Below are 19,288 nucleotides of genomic sequence, written 5' to 3' on the forward strand. Positions count from 1 at the left end.
TGGGTTTCAGCGAATTAGTAAACTAAATTAGTGAAACCAAGTGTTATTTAATAGTAATTGCATTCTTACATTTTATTATGTAAGATGTATAAAGTTGAGCCTCCCATGTTAGTTATTTTGGGCCTTTGCAAATGCCATGCTAACTTCCACTGTCTGATTGTTGCAGGTAAGCAGTGCTATTTGTGGACTCCAAAGTTCAATTAATTAATTAAAGTTCAAGCCATCCACCTTATCTCTTTAAATATTCGGTGTATTTAGATGTTTGTTAAGATAATGTATGTTTTAGCTGGCAGCTGAAGTCTCATGTACAAGCTGTGATTAAATCGTGATTAAACGTATATCCTTTGAATAGTTTCATATTAAAGATATTCATATCTTATTCATTGGAAGAAGTAAAGTTTTTTTTTTTTTTAATCCCATTATATTGTTAAGCCTGGATCTGAGTGAACACTGGCACCGTCACTGACAAATGGAGCCCCCTGGACTTGATTTTTGTTGGCAACTATAATTTATGGTTATGTATTATTAATGCATATTGTTTAGTTCAATTTATTTGGACTTATGTTTTTACTTGGGTATCCTGACGAGCTGTGTTTACATTTTAAGAACGTTTGAGCTGGATCATTGTTTTTACATGGTTCTTAAATTCACTTCTCATTCTTGCATTCTTGTTCCAAAATAAAGTAAATTGAATGAATCTGTTATTCTGCTTGTGTCATGTATTTAAAGTAAGTAGTAGGAAAATAATGCTTAAAAGTCTTTATTAAAGCTAGGGTCTATGATTTTACAGTGCTTAGGAGATGTTCTTTGTGCTGAGGAAATTACTGATAAATTTAAAAATAAGTGACCTGTATCATCTGAGTCAGCTGTTTGGGGGAGCAGTGTCTCATTCCTGAACAGTTTTTCAGAAGGGTTTTCCCTCCTAACCTCTGGCTTAATAAAGTCATGCCTTTTCACATAATGGCTCTTTAAAAGCTTAATAAGCTCTGCTCACGTTATCTATATCAAAAACAATTGCTCTGTTTCACAAAGTAAAGGATTCATTGGACAACAAAGCATTGTACATTTTATATAACACCCTGATTGTTCCATATCTGACCTACTGTGTTGAAGTTTGGGGAAATGCCTGTAAAACATATATTCAATCAATTTTCATTCTGCAAAAAAGAGCCATAAGAATAATCAGTAGAAAACGATATAGAGATTCAACAAATCCATTATTCCTTCAGTTAAAATTGTTGAAATTTCATGAATTAGTAGACTATAGTATTCTGCAAATTATGTTTAAAGCTCATAAAAAACTTTACCAATCAACATTCAGAAAAGATTTGAAAAAAAAGAAAGCAAGTATGACTTAAAAGGAACAGAGATTTTCAAAAAAAAACCCAGACGCAGGACAAAATTGATGCAACGTTGTGTTTCTGTGAAAGGAATCAGTTTATGGAACAATCTGAATAAAGAAAACAAAGAATCCAAATCAAACATTACATTCAAAAGGACAATTAAAGCCTATATGTTAAGTAAATATAATGAAATATGTTAGTTGAGTTTGATTGACATACCCATAGGCGGCGGTAATTTTATTTTAATTTTATTTTATTTTAGTTTTTTTATTCACTTAGTTGTTGTTTTTTATTATTAGTATTTTTAATTTGTTATTTGTGAAGTTATTTCTTGGAAAAAGGGGCAGATCAGATAAGATTCTTCTTCTTTCTGCTCTCTTTTCATTCACAATTTAAGAACATTTGTATTTGTGTTGAATTTTTTTTTTTTTTTTTAATGAAATAAAGAATAAAATGAAAATGAAATCTTTATACATTTTCGTGCCACCTTTGGAAACCGCAGCCTTGCATAATGAGCACGCTGCAGTTTTCCTGCACGGATTTTCCAGTATAAGCTAATGTTATATCGTCACCATAATGTCAGTGCTGGATAGCTATCTCGGGTCAACAACTTCCAGCGCTTCTCCAGCCGCTGACTCAGAACGGGGATTTTGCATGCAGTATTGTGTAACTTCCTCTTCTGGCTCATAGAGAAATGAAAGTAGAGTTGGCATTGCATGCTATAAAAACTACATGGGGGGGCATGTTGCACAGAACGTTACTCACAGATCCAATACCCCTTATGTTCAACAGGTAGTATTTTTGATACGAATATCAGAATCAGAATAACCAAAAAAAAACAAACTTGTTGAAGCGGGTGCCAAAAATCAAGCGGACAATAAAGCATTGCACATTTAGTTAGTTTATTTAAAGAGGACTGCTAATCAGCATTAAAGGTTGCTCTGCTGCTGCTGCTGCTGCTGCTTCAGGTTGAAGAGATGTATTCAACGATACAAACAATAAAATGTTTAAAGGAAACATGGGAAAAGCCCCCCAAAAAAACCCAAGAGAGTATTAGGTTCTTACAATTGACAAACTACGAAGGCATTCAGGAAACATTCCTGCGTCACATTCCAGAGCCCATTTTCTCCCACCATGGTGCAGCCAGTATCTCGGATGGACGTGTCTGGCTGCCCTCGTCCCCATTTGGTAAAGATCAGAGTTCGATTGTTCATATCGACTTTAAAATTGCCCTCTGCCTTCTTCCGGCTGACGTTGATCCAGACTGTTTTGAACGCATCTCCAAACACCTCAGTGAGCGCGCTGTTCTCCTCCTGGTTCTGGGGCAGGGCCAGCTCCAAACCTCGCTGGGAGCAGAACTCCACGGCCGTCTGAAAACGGTCCCTTTTCTTGTTGGACACAAAGTATTTCCGCCCAACCCTCCGGACAAATGGATAGTTTATAGCTGAAAAAGTAAAACAGAGGAGACACAAATGAACACATTTGAATTTAAATTGCAGAAACCATTGCATGCAATCAACAGGAACCAGGAACTTTGCAGATTAAGAATTCAAGAGGCATTAATGAGTTTAGTTTGAATATTAAAAACCTATCAAAATGGATTACCACGGGATCCACTGTGTATGAAGTGCGTTTGGGCTGCGATGCGTCCTAAGACCTAAGGTCCCGTCTGGAAGTGTTTAAAAAGTGAAGGGCTATCAAGTGCTCTATGGTTAGCTGGATTCATTAGAGGTTTTCTAGTAGGGTTCAAGACCTAAAGTTGTGGTACAAAAATGTATTTCTTGCCATGCCAATAGACTTGAGACATATATGTACCACTTCGAGTGCTTCTAGTGGGACCGCGCTCAGTCTCTGGTAACTATGGCTGCCATTTCCAGAGGGTGGCACAGCGCAAAAGGCTTCATGGCGTTTCAACACCTGACAGACTCAAGACTATAAAGAACCGGCTTTTGATCTGTTACAGACATAAACAGGCTGTGTCAATCTCCAAACGTTACAACGAGACCGAAACACCAAGTCCCAGCAGGTTTCAGCAGAGGTGTCTTCAGTATTCCCATTCATTACTCAGGTAGAAGTATAGATACCAGAGTTTAAAAATACTCCTGTAGAAGTTGAAGTATCAACTCAAGTTTTTTACTCAAGTAAAAGTATAAAAGTAATGGTTTCAAAACTACTTAAAGTATAAAAGTAAAAGTAATGTAAGGGGGAAAAAGCAATTAAGGACAAAAGCCATTGAAATGAATGCATCTTAGTATAATGCTAATATATTAAAGAACCATATATGTGTACTATTGAGCATTAACATGTGTTTCAGAGAGCAGCAGATATGATGACTAGTTGCCTATAAGTATTGTAATGGTGCAAAAAGTCAAACTTCAGAGGCATGTTATCATTTATCCTAACCTTTATTGGAATGTACATCCAAGTTTAGTTGCAGGAATCTGAGAGAACGGATGTAAGAACAAAACTGGACAAGAACATCTGAAACAACCACAACCAAATTCACTCTATCCGGATGGAGCAATTTAACTGGATAGTTTTTATTTAAAGGCAGAAATAAAATAGAGTAACAAGGCTGTTTTTAAAATGTAAGGAGTAAAAAGTACAGATAATTGCGTGAAAATGTAAGGAGTAAAAGTAAAAAGTCGTCTGAAAAATAATTACTCCAGTGAAGTATACAGTAGATAACCAAAATTTCTACTAAAGTAAGGTAACAAAGTATTTGTACTTTGTTACTTGAAGTTGACACCTCTGCTGATGGGATTAATTAATAATTACTACAAGCTCTTTTCAGATAAGCACCGTTGCTCATGATGACCAGTTGAATCCGTTTCAAGTCTAAATGTTCAAAGAAGGTGATTATTTGATGTTTATATATGATGCTGTTTGAAAATCAACACATGTCTGAAACAGATCTCCTCAGTCCATCCTCCCTTCAGCTCCCGGTACTCACCCAGCTCCAGCTTGGCAAGGCGTTCCTGCAATGCCTTGATGTCCACACAGTTAGTACCTAGATGAAACGGATGAAATTTAGTTCAAAACAATTGTCCAGTGTCCCACAAACAGATGTTTGACTTTTTTACTTCATCCAATAAACAATGCATTTTGAAACATCTTTGTGAAACCTCGTAATTGATTTCCTCTGAACTCACAAATCACAATAATGTTGGTTACAACTATCATGTTATTTCAATTATAAATAAGAATGGAAGGAAATAATCTACTAATCATTAAAACTAAAAATAAACAAAATACTACAAACCAGCTATGTCAATACTTGGTGAAAACAGTTTATGAATTACAGTTTACTGGCCTGCTGATAGTTGTAAAATGTATCCGGTTAAAAAATGACTCAATCTCCGGAGAGAATTTTGCTTTCAACAGAGTTAAAATGTTCCCAAAAATAAAAACTCATGCCCTTTAAGGCGGACCCTGTTTGGCAAAGGAGAAATAGAAAAAAATTCATGAAGCTAAAACATTGTCACAGTGGAGAAAACAGTAATTAAAAGAAATGGAAATATATGTGTTTTACCACTTCCTTCCTCATCATCATTGTTGCAGTTCAAATACGAAGGCTGACTGGAAGCTTTAGCAGCCAGAAGGCAAAAGACACAGGACAGAAGATAAAGTCTCATCTTCCTTCAGTTGACTGGAACACTGTTAAAACATAAATAAAGTTTGTAATTGTCCTAAAGCAACAAAAACAGTTATGTTACATTAACTTACATTTAAATGTAATCAAAATATTTGTTTTGATGAAAACTATATGTTTCCAGTAGCTTGTAAAACCTAATAAAGATCATAAAGACTGTATTTCACTGCTAAGAGAAATTCCTTACTCTTGATTTTAACAGCGAAGGTTTAGAAGTACAGTTACTACAACAGTTGTGCTTAATCAAGAAGAATTATTGATTAAAAAGAAACTTGCAGGAATAAATCTAGAATAAGAAAGACATATAAAAATATATATAAATCCAGAAAAGAACAAAGCTTACAGCTCAAACAGAAGACTTCTCTCGGTTGTGTTGCTGCCTCCTGCGTCCAAACACAAGTCGTGTAGTTCCCGTACGTCTGGCTTAAATTAAGTCAGACATACAAGAAGTCCAACCCACAGAAGTGAATCGCAATTGCAAATGTGACATTTAACAAAAAAAAAAAAAGAGAGTTTGAAATAGGAACACACTCACACTCAAGGAGTTTCATCTGCAAAAGGTTCCTAAACAAGTCAGTGTGGATGAATGCACCGTTAAAATTTGTGAAACACCTGCAAGAAAATATAGAATCTGGACTTTAACTTCACTCTGTAGACAACAGGAACCCCAGACTCTTGAACTGTGTAAAATGAAAGTTAAAACACAATGCAAAAGTTTGCGAATCTCAAGAACCCATATTTTATTCTCAGTCGAACACAAAAAAAACAAACATATCAGATGCTGAAACTGAGATATTTTGCCATTTCATAGAAAATGTTAACACATATTTCGCAGCTTTTATCTTTTGATATTTTCATTCATCTGAAATGTTTTTCAACGTGACTACAACCAATGTGAGTACAAAAAACGAGAGTACGACCAACGAAAGTACAAACAACGAGAGTACAACCAACGAGAGTACAACCAACGTGAGTACAACCAACGAGAGTACAACCAACATGAGTACAACCAACGTGAGTACAACCAACGTGAGTACAACCAACGAGAGTACAACCAACGTGAGTACAACCAACGTGAGTACAAACAACAAGAGTATAACCAACATGAGTACGACCAACAAGAGTACAACCAACATGAGTACATCCAACAAGAGTACATCCAACAAGAGTACAACCAACAAGAGTACGACCAACAAGAGTACAAATGATGCGAGTACGACCAACATGAGTACAACCAACATGAGTACAACCAACAAGAGTACAACCAACAAGAGTACAACCAACAAGAGTACAACCAACAAGAGTACAACCAACATGAGTACAGCCAATGTGAGGTTGACCAATGTGAATACGACCAACGTGAGTACACCCAACGTGAGTACAACCAACGTGAGTACAACCAACATGAGTACAACCAACAAGAGTACAACCAACATGAGTACAACCAACAAGAGTACAACCAACAAGAGTACAACCAACATGAGTACAACCAACAAGAGTACAACCAACATGAGTACAACCAACAAGAGTACAACCAATGAGAGTACAACCAACATGAGTACAACCAACGAGAGAACAACCAACGAGAGAACAACCAACGAGAGTACAACCAACGTGAGTACAACCAACGTGAGTACGACCAATGTGACATATTTCCCAGCTTTTATCTTTTGATATTTTCATTCCTCTGAAATGTTTTCCAACGCGAGTACAAAAAACGAGATTACGACCAACGAAAGTACAAACAACGAAAGTATATCCAATGTGAGTACGACCAACGTGATTACTACTAACATTAGTACAACAAACAGAAGTACAAACAATGTGAGTATGACCAACGTGAGTACAAACAATGTGAGGTCGACCAATGTGAGTACAACCAACATGAGTACAACCAACGTGAGTACAACCAACATGAGTACAACCAACAAGAGTACAACCAACGAGAGTACAACCAACATGAGTACAACCAACGAGAGTACAACCAACATGAGTACAACCAACGAGAGTACAACCAACATGAGTACAACCAACGAGAGTACAACCAACATGAGTACAACCAACGAGAGTACAACCAACGAGAGTACAACCAACATGAGTACAACCAACAAGAGTACAACCAACATGAGTACAACCAACGAGAGTACAACCAACATGAGTACAACCAACGAGAGTACAACCAACGAGAGTACAACCAACAAGAGTACAACCAACAAGAGTACAACCAACGAGAGTACAACCAACATGAGTACAACCAACGAGAGTACAACCAACATGAGTACAACCAACGAGAGTACAACCAACATGAGTACAACCAACGAGAGTACAACCAACATGAGTACAACCAACGAGAGTACAACCAACGAGAGTACAACCAACATGAGTACAACCAACAAGAGTACAACCAACATGAGTACAACCAACGAGAGTACAACCAACATGAGTACAACCAACGAGAGTACAACCAACGAGAGTACAACCAACAAGAGTACAACCAACATGAGTACAACCAACGAGAGTACAACCAACGAGAGTACAACCAACGAGAGTACAACCAACAAGAGTACAACCAACGTGAGTACAACCAATGTGAGTACAACTAACGTCAGTACAAACAGTGTGAGGTTGACCAATGTGAATATGACCAACGTGAGTACAACCAACATGAGTACAACCAACATGAGTACAACCAACTAGAGTACAACCAATGTGACATATTTCCCAGCTTTTATCTTTTGATATTTTCATTCCTCTGAAATGTTTTCCAACGTGAGTGCAACCAACGCGAGTACAAAAAACGAGAGTACGACCAACAAAAGTAAACAACAAGAGTATAACCAATGTGAGTACGACCAACGTGAGTACAACTAACGTGAGTATGACCGAGCCTTTGTCACCTGTCATATATATATATATATATATATATATACATACATATATTATTAGTAGTATATTTTGTTTACCCTACTTAAAAAAAACCAAAACAATACATTCGTCATTCAAACGAAACAGCCATATTTTAACTTGTCTACACATTCTAGTCTACACGTCAACTCTCTTTCCTTTGTTGCAGCAGCCATGTTTCACTTCTGTCTAAATATGTACTTATATTCATTACAAAGTCGGTCCTCCAGGGCCGGCGTCCTGCAGGTTCTAGATGTTTCCATGCTTTATCGCACACTGACAGACACGGCTGCGTCATTAACAGAGTTGTGCAGACCTTGAAGACAAGCTGATGACGAGCATTAATTAGAATCAGGTGTGTGGAAACAGGGAAACTTCTAAAACATGGAAACAGGAGATCATGGGCTCTAAAACCAGGAAGTGTAGAAAGCCTGCCACTATAACAGCTGTACCTTCTGTGATACAACGCCTTAGGATATTTGAATTACAGTGCGAAGTATTGTATCTGTAGGAATTATTCTTTCTTTTCTTTCTTTCTTTCTTTCTTTCTTTCTTTCTTTCTTTCTTTCTTTCTTTCTTTCTTTCTTTCTTTCTTTCTTTCTTTCTTTCTTTCTTTCTTTCTTTCTTTCTTTCTTTCTTTCTTTCTTCTGAAGAAAGGAGGGCCTTTTTTCCCCCTAAACGTGCCCCAAAAGTCACCAAATTTTGCATGCAAACCAGGCCTGGCGAAAAATTTGATATTTAATGGTTTGCATTAATGAGCGTAGCAAAATGGCTCAACAGCGCCCCCTAGAAAACTTTGTGCCTCAAGCCCCACATTACGATTTGACATACATGACCGAAAATCGGTACACACCTGTATCATGTCGCAACTTAAACAAAAGTCTCTTGGCGCCATGGCCGAAACCGCACATGAAGTCGGCCATTTTGAACATTTTGAATTAATTGCGTCATTTTGGCGCAATTTATGCCATTCCTTTGGCAGTTAATACGGCCCGAACCGTAACGTGTACCCAGGTGTGTTATACATCAAAATGTGCGTCTCCATCCTGCGGCTATGCGCATTACTTTTCTTTTTCAAAAACGTTACCGTAGCGACGCTAGACGCCAAAAAGCGCAACCACCCTTCATCTGATTGGTCCATATTTGATAGTTCCCCAAGAGTCACCAAATTTTGCACCAAGCTAAGCACCAAGCTAAGCAAGCTTTTGCACCAGATAAATTTGATATTTCATGGTTTGCTTTAATGGACGTGTCAAGATGGCTCAACAGCGCCCCCTAGAATACTTTTCTCTGCCATAACTTTTGAATGGTTTGACATAAAGACTCGTGGGTGGTGTCATCGGACTCGGTATTGAGTCCTTGACCATAATTGGTGCAAATTAGCCCCGCCCCTTCTTCTGATTGGTCAATATTTCATAGTCCCTATTTTCTGCCATAACTTTTGAATGGTTTGACATAGAGAGTCGTGGGTGGTGTCATTTCTGATATGCTTATGGGGGGCGGTGGCCGTGAGTGCGAGGGCCCGTTCATCGCTGCTTGCAGCTTTAATTTATTATTGTAATAGTATTTATTTATTTTAATTTCTATTTAGTTGTTTTTTAATTTTTTTTACTTTTCACCCGCCATTTGTTTATGACCTTGCTCTTACAGTGATGCAGAATGTGTTGTGTGCTTACATGCAGTTTTATAGGTTTTATTTGGCTCAAGGATTTGTACAATATTCAAGTGTTCAACTGGAAAAAAAGAAGAAAAAAAAGAAAAGGTTGCTCTTCACCCAAGTTAGTTCAGTAACATCTGCATACATCGTGTGCCTTTGGTAGCATCATGGGATTTTATGTATGATTCTTAGATTGAGTAACTTTTAGTGCATATCATTATTTTTGAGAAAATGGTAATTTGTAAGGTTTGAGAGCAATGTTATATTTGAATGCAGTTGAAATGTGAATAATGACTAATGAAAGTTTTTATGTAATACTAAATACATTTCAACTTCAGTTATAAATATAAATATAAGATGAATAAATAGCTAGAATCTGGGATGTGTGACAATAACAGAATCAATTCATGAAGAATTGTTGCATCTATTTTATACTGTTGATTCTTTTTTGTACATATTATATGTGGACAAAGGATTGATTACATCTTTTGTATTTTAAAGTTCCACTCTTTACTTTCAACATCAATAAACCTGTGGATAACTTACTGTACTTCAGAGTCCAAAAAGAAGTTTACCTGACTGTCAGATTATATTCAGCACATATAGAAAAGGCAGTACACTCACAATCATCATTCACTTTATTATAAATTTGATTTTTTTTTATCAGATCCTGTTTTTTGGAGCTCAGATTACATTTTATTCAGACACAGTAACAGGCAGGATGGAGACATCAGAAGCTCTTTAGCTCTTTAATGTTAACAATACTTTCTTAATACTGACAGACTGCGATGCCATTCCGGTTACAGTCTTTCGCCTGTTTCCAGATCCCGCCTTTTACCACCATGATGCAGACAGTATCCGGGATGGTTTTCCTGTCACCAGGACCCCAGTTGGAATACTGGTCTGCCGCTTCGCCAGCAGGGCAGCTGATCCACATTGGTGTGTAGTCTTGTGGAAACAAGTCAAGCAGCGCATTGTTCTCCGCCTCGTTTCGGGGACAAGCCACATCCAAATCTCGCTCGGAGCAGTACGCCCTGGCCGCATCAAGAGAGCCCAACTTCTTGCTGGACACAAAGAATTTAGGCCCAACCTTCTGGGCAGATAAGTAGTTTATAGCTGAAAAAGAGTAAAAAAAAAAGTAAAGCTTACCAACATACTGGACTGAGATGAACAGAAAATGGTCCTGATCCTTTCTGTTATCCAAGTGGGAAATAAAACAACACGCTGCTGACTACAGAAAAAACATCTTCTCATGGCTCTGGACACTGATGGAATAAGTAAATAATCACTAATCTAAAGACCCTTTTACAGAAAAGCACCGTGGTTCACTGATGGCAACTAGGAATGGGTGATATTTTACCGTTTACGATAAACCGTCCAAAAAATTCCCCACGGTAAGAATTTGTATCTCACGGTAAAAACGATAAATTTCCATTGATGATGTTTTTGTGTAAAGCTGATTTAAGGAAGGAAGGAAGGAAGGAAGGAGGGAAGGAAGGAAGGAAGGAAGGAGGAAGGAAGGAAGGAAGGAAGGAAGGAAGGAAGGAAGGAAGGAAGGAAGGAAGGAAGGAAGGAAGGAAGGAAGGAAGGAAGGAAGGAAGGAAGGAAGGAAGAAAAAAAGGAAGGAGGAAGGATGGAAGGAAGGAAGGAAGGAAAGAAGGAAGGAAGGAAGGAAGGAAGGAAGGAAGGAAGGAAGGAAGGAAGGAAGGAAGGAAGGAAGGAAGGAAGGAAGGAAGGAAGGAAGGAAGAAAAAAAGGAAGGAGGAAGGATGGAAGGAAGGAAGGAAGGAAGGAAGGAAGGAAGGAAGGAAGGAAGGAAGGAAGGAAGGAAGGAAAGAAGGAAGGAAGGAAGGAAGGAAGGAAGGAAGAAAAAAAGGAAGGAGGAAGGAAGGAAGGAAGGAAGGAAGGAAGGAAGGAAGGAAGGAAGGAAGGAAGGAAGGAAGGAAGGAAGGAAGGAAGGAAGGATGGAAGGAAGGAAGGAAGGAAGGAAGGAAGGATGGAAGGAAGGAAGGAAATGAGCCTGAAAGAAAGAAAGAAAGAAAGAAAGAAAGAAAGAAAGAAAGAAAGAAAGAAAGAAAGAAAGAAAGAAAGAAAGAAAGAAAGAAAGAAAGAAAGAAAGAAAGAAAGAAAGATAAATTCCCATTGATGATGTTTAGTAGTATTTAGTATCTTTTAGAGCAGTGATTTGGCTCCAGAGACTGAATGTGGTGATAGATTTATAGTTACAAAGGTGGAGTTGAATTGTTTTTTTTATCGTCATTTTTATCGTTATCAGGATAAATGCCAGAAATTATTGTGATAATTTTTTTAGTCCATACCGCCCATCCCTAATGGCAACTACACATATGAGTTATAGTCTAAATGTTTAAAATAAGCTGATTATTTTGAAAGAAACTGTAGTTGTTAGTTTTGTATGTTCTTATATGATGTTATTTGAAAAGTCCTGTAATTAAAATGGCTTAGAATCAGTCAGAGCTCCTCTGCAGGTCTTGGACTCGGTACTGTTAGGATTTTATGAAATTGTTAAAAGTATAACAGGTTTTTCTATAAGATTGCACTGATGGTTGCTCTCAGCGCAGAACCACTTCCTGTTTTTATGAGCAGACTGATTATCTGAGTTCTTCTTTAGGTGAGGACGGTGAAGAGGAACGGATGTTTAAGATTGATGGTTCTCCTCCTGTTTTTCTCTGGGTTTTGGTCGTTGTAGATCTTTGCTTGGTTGGCATGTCGGATTAGAGATAGACAACAGAAAATATATGGCTGAAAGTGTGACATGTTTAAGTTTCTTAAACATTGGCTCCTACAATGTACAAAACACCTCCCTGTTCAGTATAAATATGACTGGATTGATGAACACAGTGTGCATTTCTCACCTACCTACAGGAATGTCTCAGAAAATTAGAATGTTGTGATTTTCTGTAATGCAATTATTATTATTATTTTAATATTGCTGATCATGGCTTACAGCTTAAGAAAACTCAAATATCCTATCTCAAAAAATTAGAATATTCTGGGAATCTTAATCTTAAATTATAAGGCATAATCAGCAATATTAAAATAATAAAAGGCTTGCAATATTTCAGTTGATTTGTAATGAATCCAGAATGTATGACATTTTTGTTTTTTTAATTGCATTACAGAAAATAAAGAACTTTATCACAATATTCTAATTTTCTTAGACAATCCTGTATGTGTTTAGAGCAAAGTGCACCTCCGGCTGGAAAACATTGTGCATGATATAATAAAAGCTTGTATAAACATTTGATTCTGTTCATTGGTTTTCTTATGGTGCACCAGACAAACGAACACGAAGATCTTTCAGTACTCACCCTCTTCTAACTTGGTAAGTCTGTCCTGCAACGGCTTGTTGTCCGGGCAACTACAGCCAGCACCTGGAAGACAGGGTGAAGTTGGTTCAGAACAGATGTTCAGGCTGCAACTCACAGATGTTGATGTTTATCATTTATGCTTCATCCAACAAATAGTTCATCTGTCTTTTGAAACATCCTGGTACAGAATAATTGAGTTTGCCCGCACTCGCAAATTTCAATGTTTGCTCATATAATAAAGTCATTTAAAATTTAAATAGGAACAAATGATTCAAACTCATTTTATACATTTTTAAAAAATCCATATTTTAAGAAAACAAAAATGTCATTATTTATTGAAACCTAAATTAAATGTATTGAAACTTTTTGTGGAGAACTTCAAAAGTAGTTCTCTTGATGTAAATTAAGTGAATTTGAAAAGATGAGATCAGCATTCAAGATCGTTTTCAGTCACCTGACTTGCACATGATGACAAACATTTTCTTTTCTTGAGAGACTGAATCAAATAAAAAGTTTGTATCAGTTTGGTAGTGAGACTTTGATTTATTGTGTGTTTTTAGTGTGTTCTGCTATTTTTATAGACGATGAACTATAATGACATTTGAAAACAATATACTGCAACTACACTAAACTGCCCTCCAACAGCCAAGACCTAGAACGCCACCACGGAATGTCAGACTACTGTTGAACTGTCATTTAACAACCGATTAACTACAATCATTTAAAAAGTAACTGCAAAGTCTATACAAAAAAGGATTACCTTGGTCATAGACTACAGGTAGTCCTTGTTTTCCAGCTGGTCCAGCCGGTCCAGGCTCAGATTCTCCAGGTGATCCAGGTAACCCAGCTTGTCCAGATTCTCCAGGTGTTCCACACTGCCCATCTGGTCCTGGTAGTCCATAAATATAATGATCACAGTATCAAAGAAACATTGTCACGCAGCAATTGTGTAGAAAGAAAGATGATATTTAAGTATTGAGCAATAATTTGCTTGAAAAGGGTCAGAAACATCACAGTTGAGACAACAGTAGTTAAGTTAAACAAAGTTAAGCAATATACATATATATATATATATATATATATATATATATATATATATATATATATATATATATATATATATATATATATATATATATATATATGATATATATATATATATATCATATATATAATATATTACCATTTTTTTGACAATCTTGTGTGGTATACTGCACACAGCAGGCACTCAGGAGGCAGAAGACGCAGGACAGAAGACGAAGTCTCATCTTCTTAAAGTTGACTCCAACACTGCAAACAGATAAATAAATAAATAAATAAATGAATAAACAAATCAAGCTGGCAAATGACCTACAGTTATAAAATCAGATGAGTTACTTTTACATTTTAGGTTAATAAATGTTTATTTCATACAAACTACATCTACGGTAGCTTCTACTTTGTAAAGTTTAAACCTTCCTTTTTAGTTTCACCTCGTAACAATTAATTAAAGAAATGATTGATAAAAAGATAGAATATGTATTAAGCTAGAAAAGAACAAAACTTACAGCTAAAACAGGAATATTCTCCAGGAGCTTCCTGTGTCCAAACACTCGTAATGAGGAAAATGATCACAACCAGCCCAGAGGAAGTCACCAGCAGGCTAAAAGAATGTGACAACGTTGAGGGAAGATCTAACAATTATACCCTGTGTGACAACATTATTTGCGTCATTGCATATGTGAAATGCTGTATAATCATGTTTGGCAAATCGTATGTGTAATCACTTTATTAAGTCTGTAAGCATTTTTAGTTAATCATATATATTATCAGCTTGACAGGTCATGTCGAATAGATAGAGCTAAGGCGCCGAGGCCTGCAAAGCTCTGGCCTTCAGATAACAATATGACACGTTTCCACTAGCAGAGTTCAGGGTAAATCTGCCAGAAAGGAACCTGTAAGTGGGCCGACCGTCTCCTCTGCCCCTTCAGCCGGTGTGTAAGCGCTGCTATGATTTAGGTGGGGGAAGAAAACCTGAATACGTAACTATAATGTTGCTGTAAACTATCCTCGCGTGGTCGTCTGAGGGCCGAAGGGTCAAACGTAGTGTTGTTTCTGTCAGCCTGTTTCAATTTTAGTTTTAGTCTAGTCTTTGGGTCAAGCTATCATTTTAGTTTTTATTAGTTTTAGTCACCAGAGGTGTCAAGTAACGAAGTACAAATACTTCGTTACCTTACTTAAGTAGAAATTTTGGTTATCTATACTTCACTGGAGTAATTATTTTTCAGACGACTTTTTACTTTTACTCCTTACATTTTCACGCAATGATCTGTACTTTTTACTCCTTACATTTTAAAAACAGCCTCGTTACTCTATTTCATTTCGGCCTTTAAAAAAAAACTATCCAGTTAAATTGCTCCATCCGGATAGAGTGAATTTGGTTGTGGTTGTTTCAGATGTTCTTGTCCAGTTTTGTTCTTACATCCGTTCCCTCAGATTCCTGCAACTAAACTTGCAGGAACTATTCACTCTGGGTGTACCCTAGATTACATAGCTGACTGCGCCCCTAAAGGGAGGGGGAAAGGGAGTGGTCGCAGTCAGTGGACAGGTATAGATTGTTCTTGTTTAGCAACAAGAAGTTTCTTCTTCTCTGCAGATTTCTGCTTTATGCTGACAAACAGGAAACTTCTTGTGCAGCACTTTTTAATCACTTAACACAGCATTGTTTTATCAGTGTGTCACAGGCATAAGCAAATTATCATACTGTCACGAGGTGTGGTTGTTGAGGACCCAAACGCAGGGGAGAGAGGGAGGCCGGAGGCAGGAGTTCTCAAAAACAAAAGGATTTATTCCACAACTGGTAAAAACAAAAGCACTGCTTGGCAGGTTCTAAACTCAACAAAAACAGGAATCCAAAAAACCAGGGGAAACATGGAGGGAACAAACAGTACGGACCGACAGGGAACAAAGGAATGACAAGACCAGATATACACAGGGGATAACGAGACACGACGAGACACAGGTGCAGACACAATCAGGGAAAATGGGAAACAGGAGGGACAGAACTGAAACTCAAACTGGGAGGAAGTGTCAAACCCTGACACATACGTTCTGTTAATAGCGAGCATGATAACTTACTACAATAATTCCAACAGATGTACATTCCAATAAAGGTTAGGATAAATGATAACATGCCTCTGAAGTTTGACTTTTTGCACCATTACAATACTTATAGGCAACTAGTCATCATATCTCCTGCTCTATGAAACACACGTTAATGCTCAATAGTACACATATATGCTTCTTTAATATATTTGCATTATACTAAGATACATTCATTTTCAATGGCTTTTGTCCTTAAGGGCTTTTTTCCCCCTTACATTACTTTTACTTTTATACTTTAAGTAGTTTTGAAACCAGTACTTTTATACTTTTACTTGAGTAAAAAACTTGAGTTGATACTTCAGTATTTTTAAACTCTAGTATCTATACTTCTACCTGAGTAATGAATGTGAATACTGAAGACAACTCTGTTAGTCACATTCATACTCCTTTTAGTCGTGTCAAGTTTCAGTCGACTAAAAATCTGAGCATTTTAGTCTTATTTTAGTCAGAATTGTCCAGGACCATTTTAGTCTCGTTTTAGTCAAAGATTGTATTTAGCCAAACCCATTTTACAATTCAAACAAGGTTCTTATTTTTATATTATTGTTACCTTCTAGACTCAAGAATACATTCATTCCAGATACAGAAGACTCTAATTTGAGTTTACAACATATTTATTTTTCCGCATTTCTCCCCATCTTTTTTTTTTTCGAAGACACATTGGGTTTTCTTTTCCACGTCTGTGTGGGAAAGTGGATCCAAAGATGGTTCTTCTTCTTCTTCTCCAGACCCAGATCAGATCCCCGCGTTTCTCTATGTATCTTTGTTTTTAATTGACGTTAACTAGATCTCTGCGTTAACGGCATCAGCCTCTAACTCTGCAGCTGCATCTTCTGGATCTGATTCCTGCTGCAGCGACTGGGATTGAGGACTAACGTCACCCAGCAGAACTAAACCAGAGAAACTACATGGAGATTAAGGATCTTTTTTTTTTTTTGTTAGAACATTTTGTCTTATTTTGGTCAACGAAAATGAAGACACATTTTAGCAGAGTTTAGCAGAGTTTTTATTTTGTAATCTGCATTTTAGTCTCGATTTTATCAGTCTACGATATTGATTTATACATTTAATTATCATTATCGTCACATGACCATTATACAAATGCAATAGGGCCTTCGCACTGTAAGTGCTCGGGCCCTAATAATAATAATCATCATTATCATCATCATCATCATCATCATTGTTATAATAATAATAATAAACTATTAATACTAATACTACTAAACTACTAGTACTTTTCTGAGAGAAGGTTCACTCAGCGTAAAAGAAAATAACAAAGTTGGAGGAGAAGTTGGAAGAATAAATGCATAGATCCTGTGTCACCAGCTGCTGATGGTTGCAGGATCTGGGTCATTATGCGAGACGCAGCATTCTTGTACTTGATTGGGAGAAGACAGTTGATAAACAGTTGATAGTTCTCTCAGTAGAAGCATTTTAAGAAGGTCGAGTGAGTGTCCTCCACGGCTCGCTCACGGCAGCCGCTCTTTCAGTCTGATAAGGACTTAGGTCACCCAGTTCCTGTAAAGGACGCTCCATCACAACTCTGGGCTCATAAATATGATGTCGGATTAATTAAAACCTGTGACCCTGTGGTTATAACCCCCAAAGTTCCTTTAGTCGTTGATTTGTCATCTTATACTGTCTCTGTCCACAGCAGTGGTGGGCCGTCGGGACCAGCAAGTTCTTCCCTGCTGGCCTAACATAACCAGAAATCATGATCATAATCAGGATAAAGATTGATTTAATTTTTTATTTACTTTCCCTGAAATATCTCAAAGTATTCATATTGTCTTCATGTCATATTATACTCCTGCCAGTCCTGCTGTTTTTAGGTTAGAGTTTTTCTCCAATCAGAGTTCAGCTATCTTGTTGCCAGGTTGTATGAAATGTGCCCGGGCCTTCAGAATCAACATTGCAGGCATCCGTGCACTGTAAAGTGAACGGGCAAATACTGTTGATTGATAGTTGCGATAGCCAATCAGATCACGAGTTGTGTCAGTAAGGTTATCTAGCCTCACACAGAGCAGTGGATAAAACAGAGTGGCGACAACTTTTGTTCTCGCCGCCAGAGCGGTCACGTGGTTCATGGAAGCCCCGGAAGTTCCAAAACAAAGCCGCGCTGTCATGTTCCAGCCTGAATTATCATTTAAACGCTAAACATGTCCGGACAAGTTCCACTGTAAATGTTACTAGTACTTGAATTGCTGTATTGAGTCAGCTTTAGTTTCATTTTGAATTGAGAGTCTGCTTAAGTGCCTATTTGAGACTCAGCTGTATTTTATTTCTGAATTTTATTTATTTAACTGTATTTGCATTGCATTTTTTAATAATACACCTGGCCTAATTGGTTTTGCTGATGTGCTTGAGCATTTTCTTTTGAATTTCATTTATGAAATACACTTCACCAATAAAAATGTGGATTTCAAATCTTCTCTTCTTAGTGTATTCAATTGATTAGTCATGCACTGCAATTTTGCAGTGTCCTAGAATTTGAATTCTTTATTTGGGGACCTTTAGCAGATATGAGATTAAAATGAGATTAATTTGATAAATCAATTATAAATTCTATAATTAATTAAATAAATTTTTTTAATCACCTGACAGCACTAATGTATGTATGTATGTATGTATGTATGTATGTATGTATGTATGTATGTATGTATGTATGTATGTATGTATGTATGTATGTATGTATGTATGTATGTATGTATGTATGTATGTATGTATGTATGTATGTACAGTATGCATGTGCGTTCGCACGTATGTGTGTATGCATGTATGAATGCATGTATGTATGTATGTATGTATGTATGCATGTATGCTTCCTATTATTACAATGAAAAAAGTTCTAAAGAAACATATTCACCTGTAATCTTGAATGACGGAACTTTTTACCGACAAGACATTTCATTGTGGTTAACACCAGTGAGTCACAACAAGATGAAAATACGCCAAACTTTGAATGGAACCATATGAAAGCAGGACTCCTAACTGGTCAGGATGTGGACACGGCGCAGCTGGAGAGTCTCATTCTGGGAAGTCAGCGGCGTGCCTTTGAGGTCTTGCGGTTTCTGAGGTTCTTTGTGGATTAAAAATACAAATACAAATTCCCACAGATGAGTTCATCATCTGATGAAGACCCCCAGGCACGTTTCTGGGAAACTGGAGGCTGGGTATTTTTCCGGAATACCACGTTTTATTTCGGCACTTTTCATATACATTTAAATCTAGTCCAGTTTAAATGTTCAATTAAAATAAAA

The 19,288-nt window shown here is 37.1% G+C and overlaps 1 protein-coding gene across 1 annotated transcript; it reads right to left on the bottom strand.

Moving 5' to 3' along the window:
* Nucleotides 1-1,509: 1,509 nt before the first annotated feature.
* LOC133444573 (mannose-binding protein C-like) lies at nt 1,510-5,400 on the bottom strand. The gene is made up of 4 exons (XM_061722416.1): nt 5,339-5,400; nt 4,876-5,000; nt 4,297-4,353; nt 1,510-2,787 (listed from the first exon to the last, which is right to left on the bottom strand). The coding sequence occupies exons 2-4, from the start codon at nt 4,976-4,978 to the stop codon at nt 2,405-2,407; spliced, it is 543 nt and encodes a 180-aa protein (XP_061578400.1). The 5' UTR covers nt 4,979-5,000; nt 5,339-5,400; the 3' UTR covers nt 1,510-2,404.
* Between the last annotated feature and the right edge of the window lie 13,888 nt (nt 5,401-19,288).

Source organism: Cololabis saira, chromosome 5 (genome assembly GCF_033807715.1).
Source record: "Cololabis saira isolate AMF1-May2022 chromosome 5, fColSai1.1, whole genome shotgun sequence".
Taxonomy (NCBI): domain Eukaryota; kingdom Metazoa; phylum Chordata; class Actinopteri; order Beloniformes; family Belonidae; genus Cololabis; species Cololabis saira.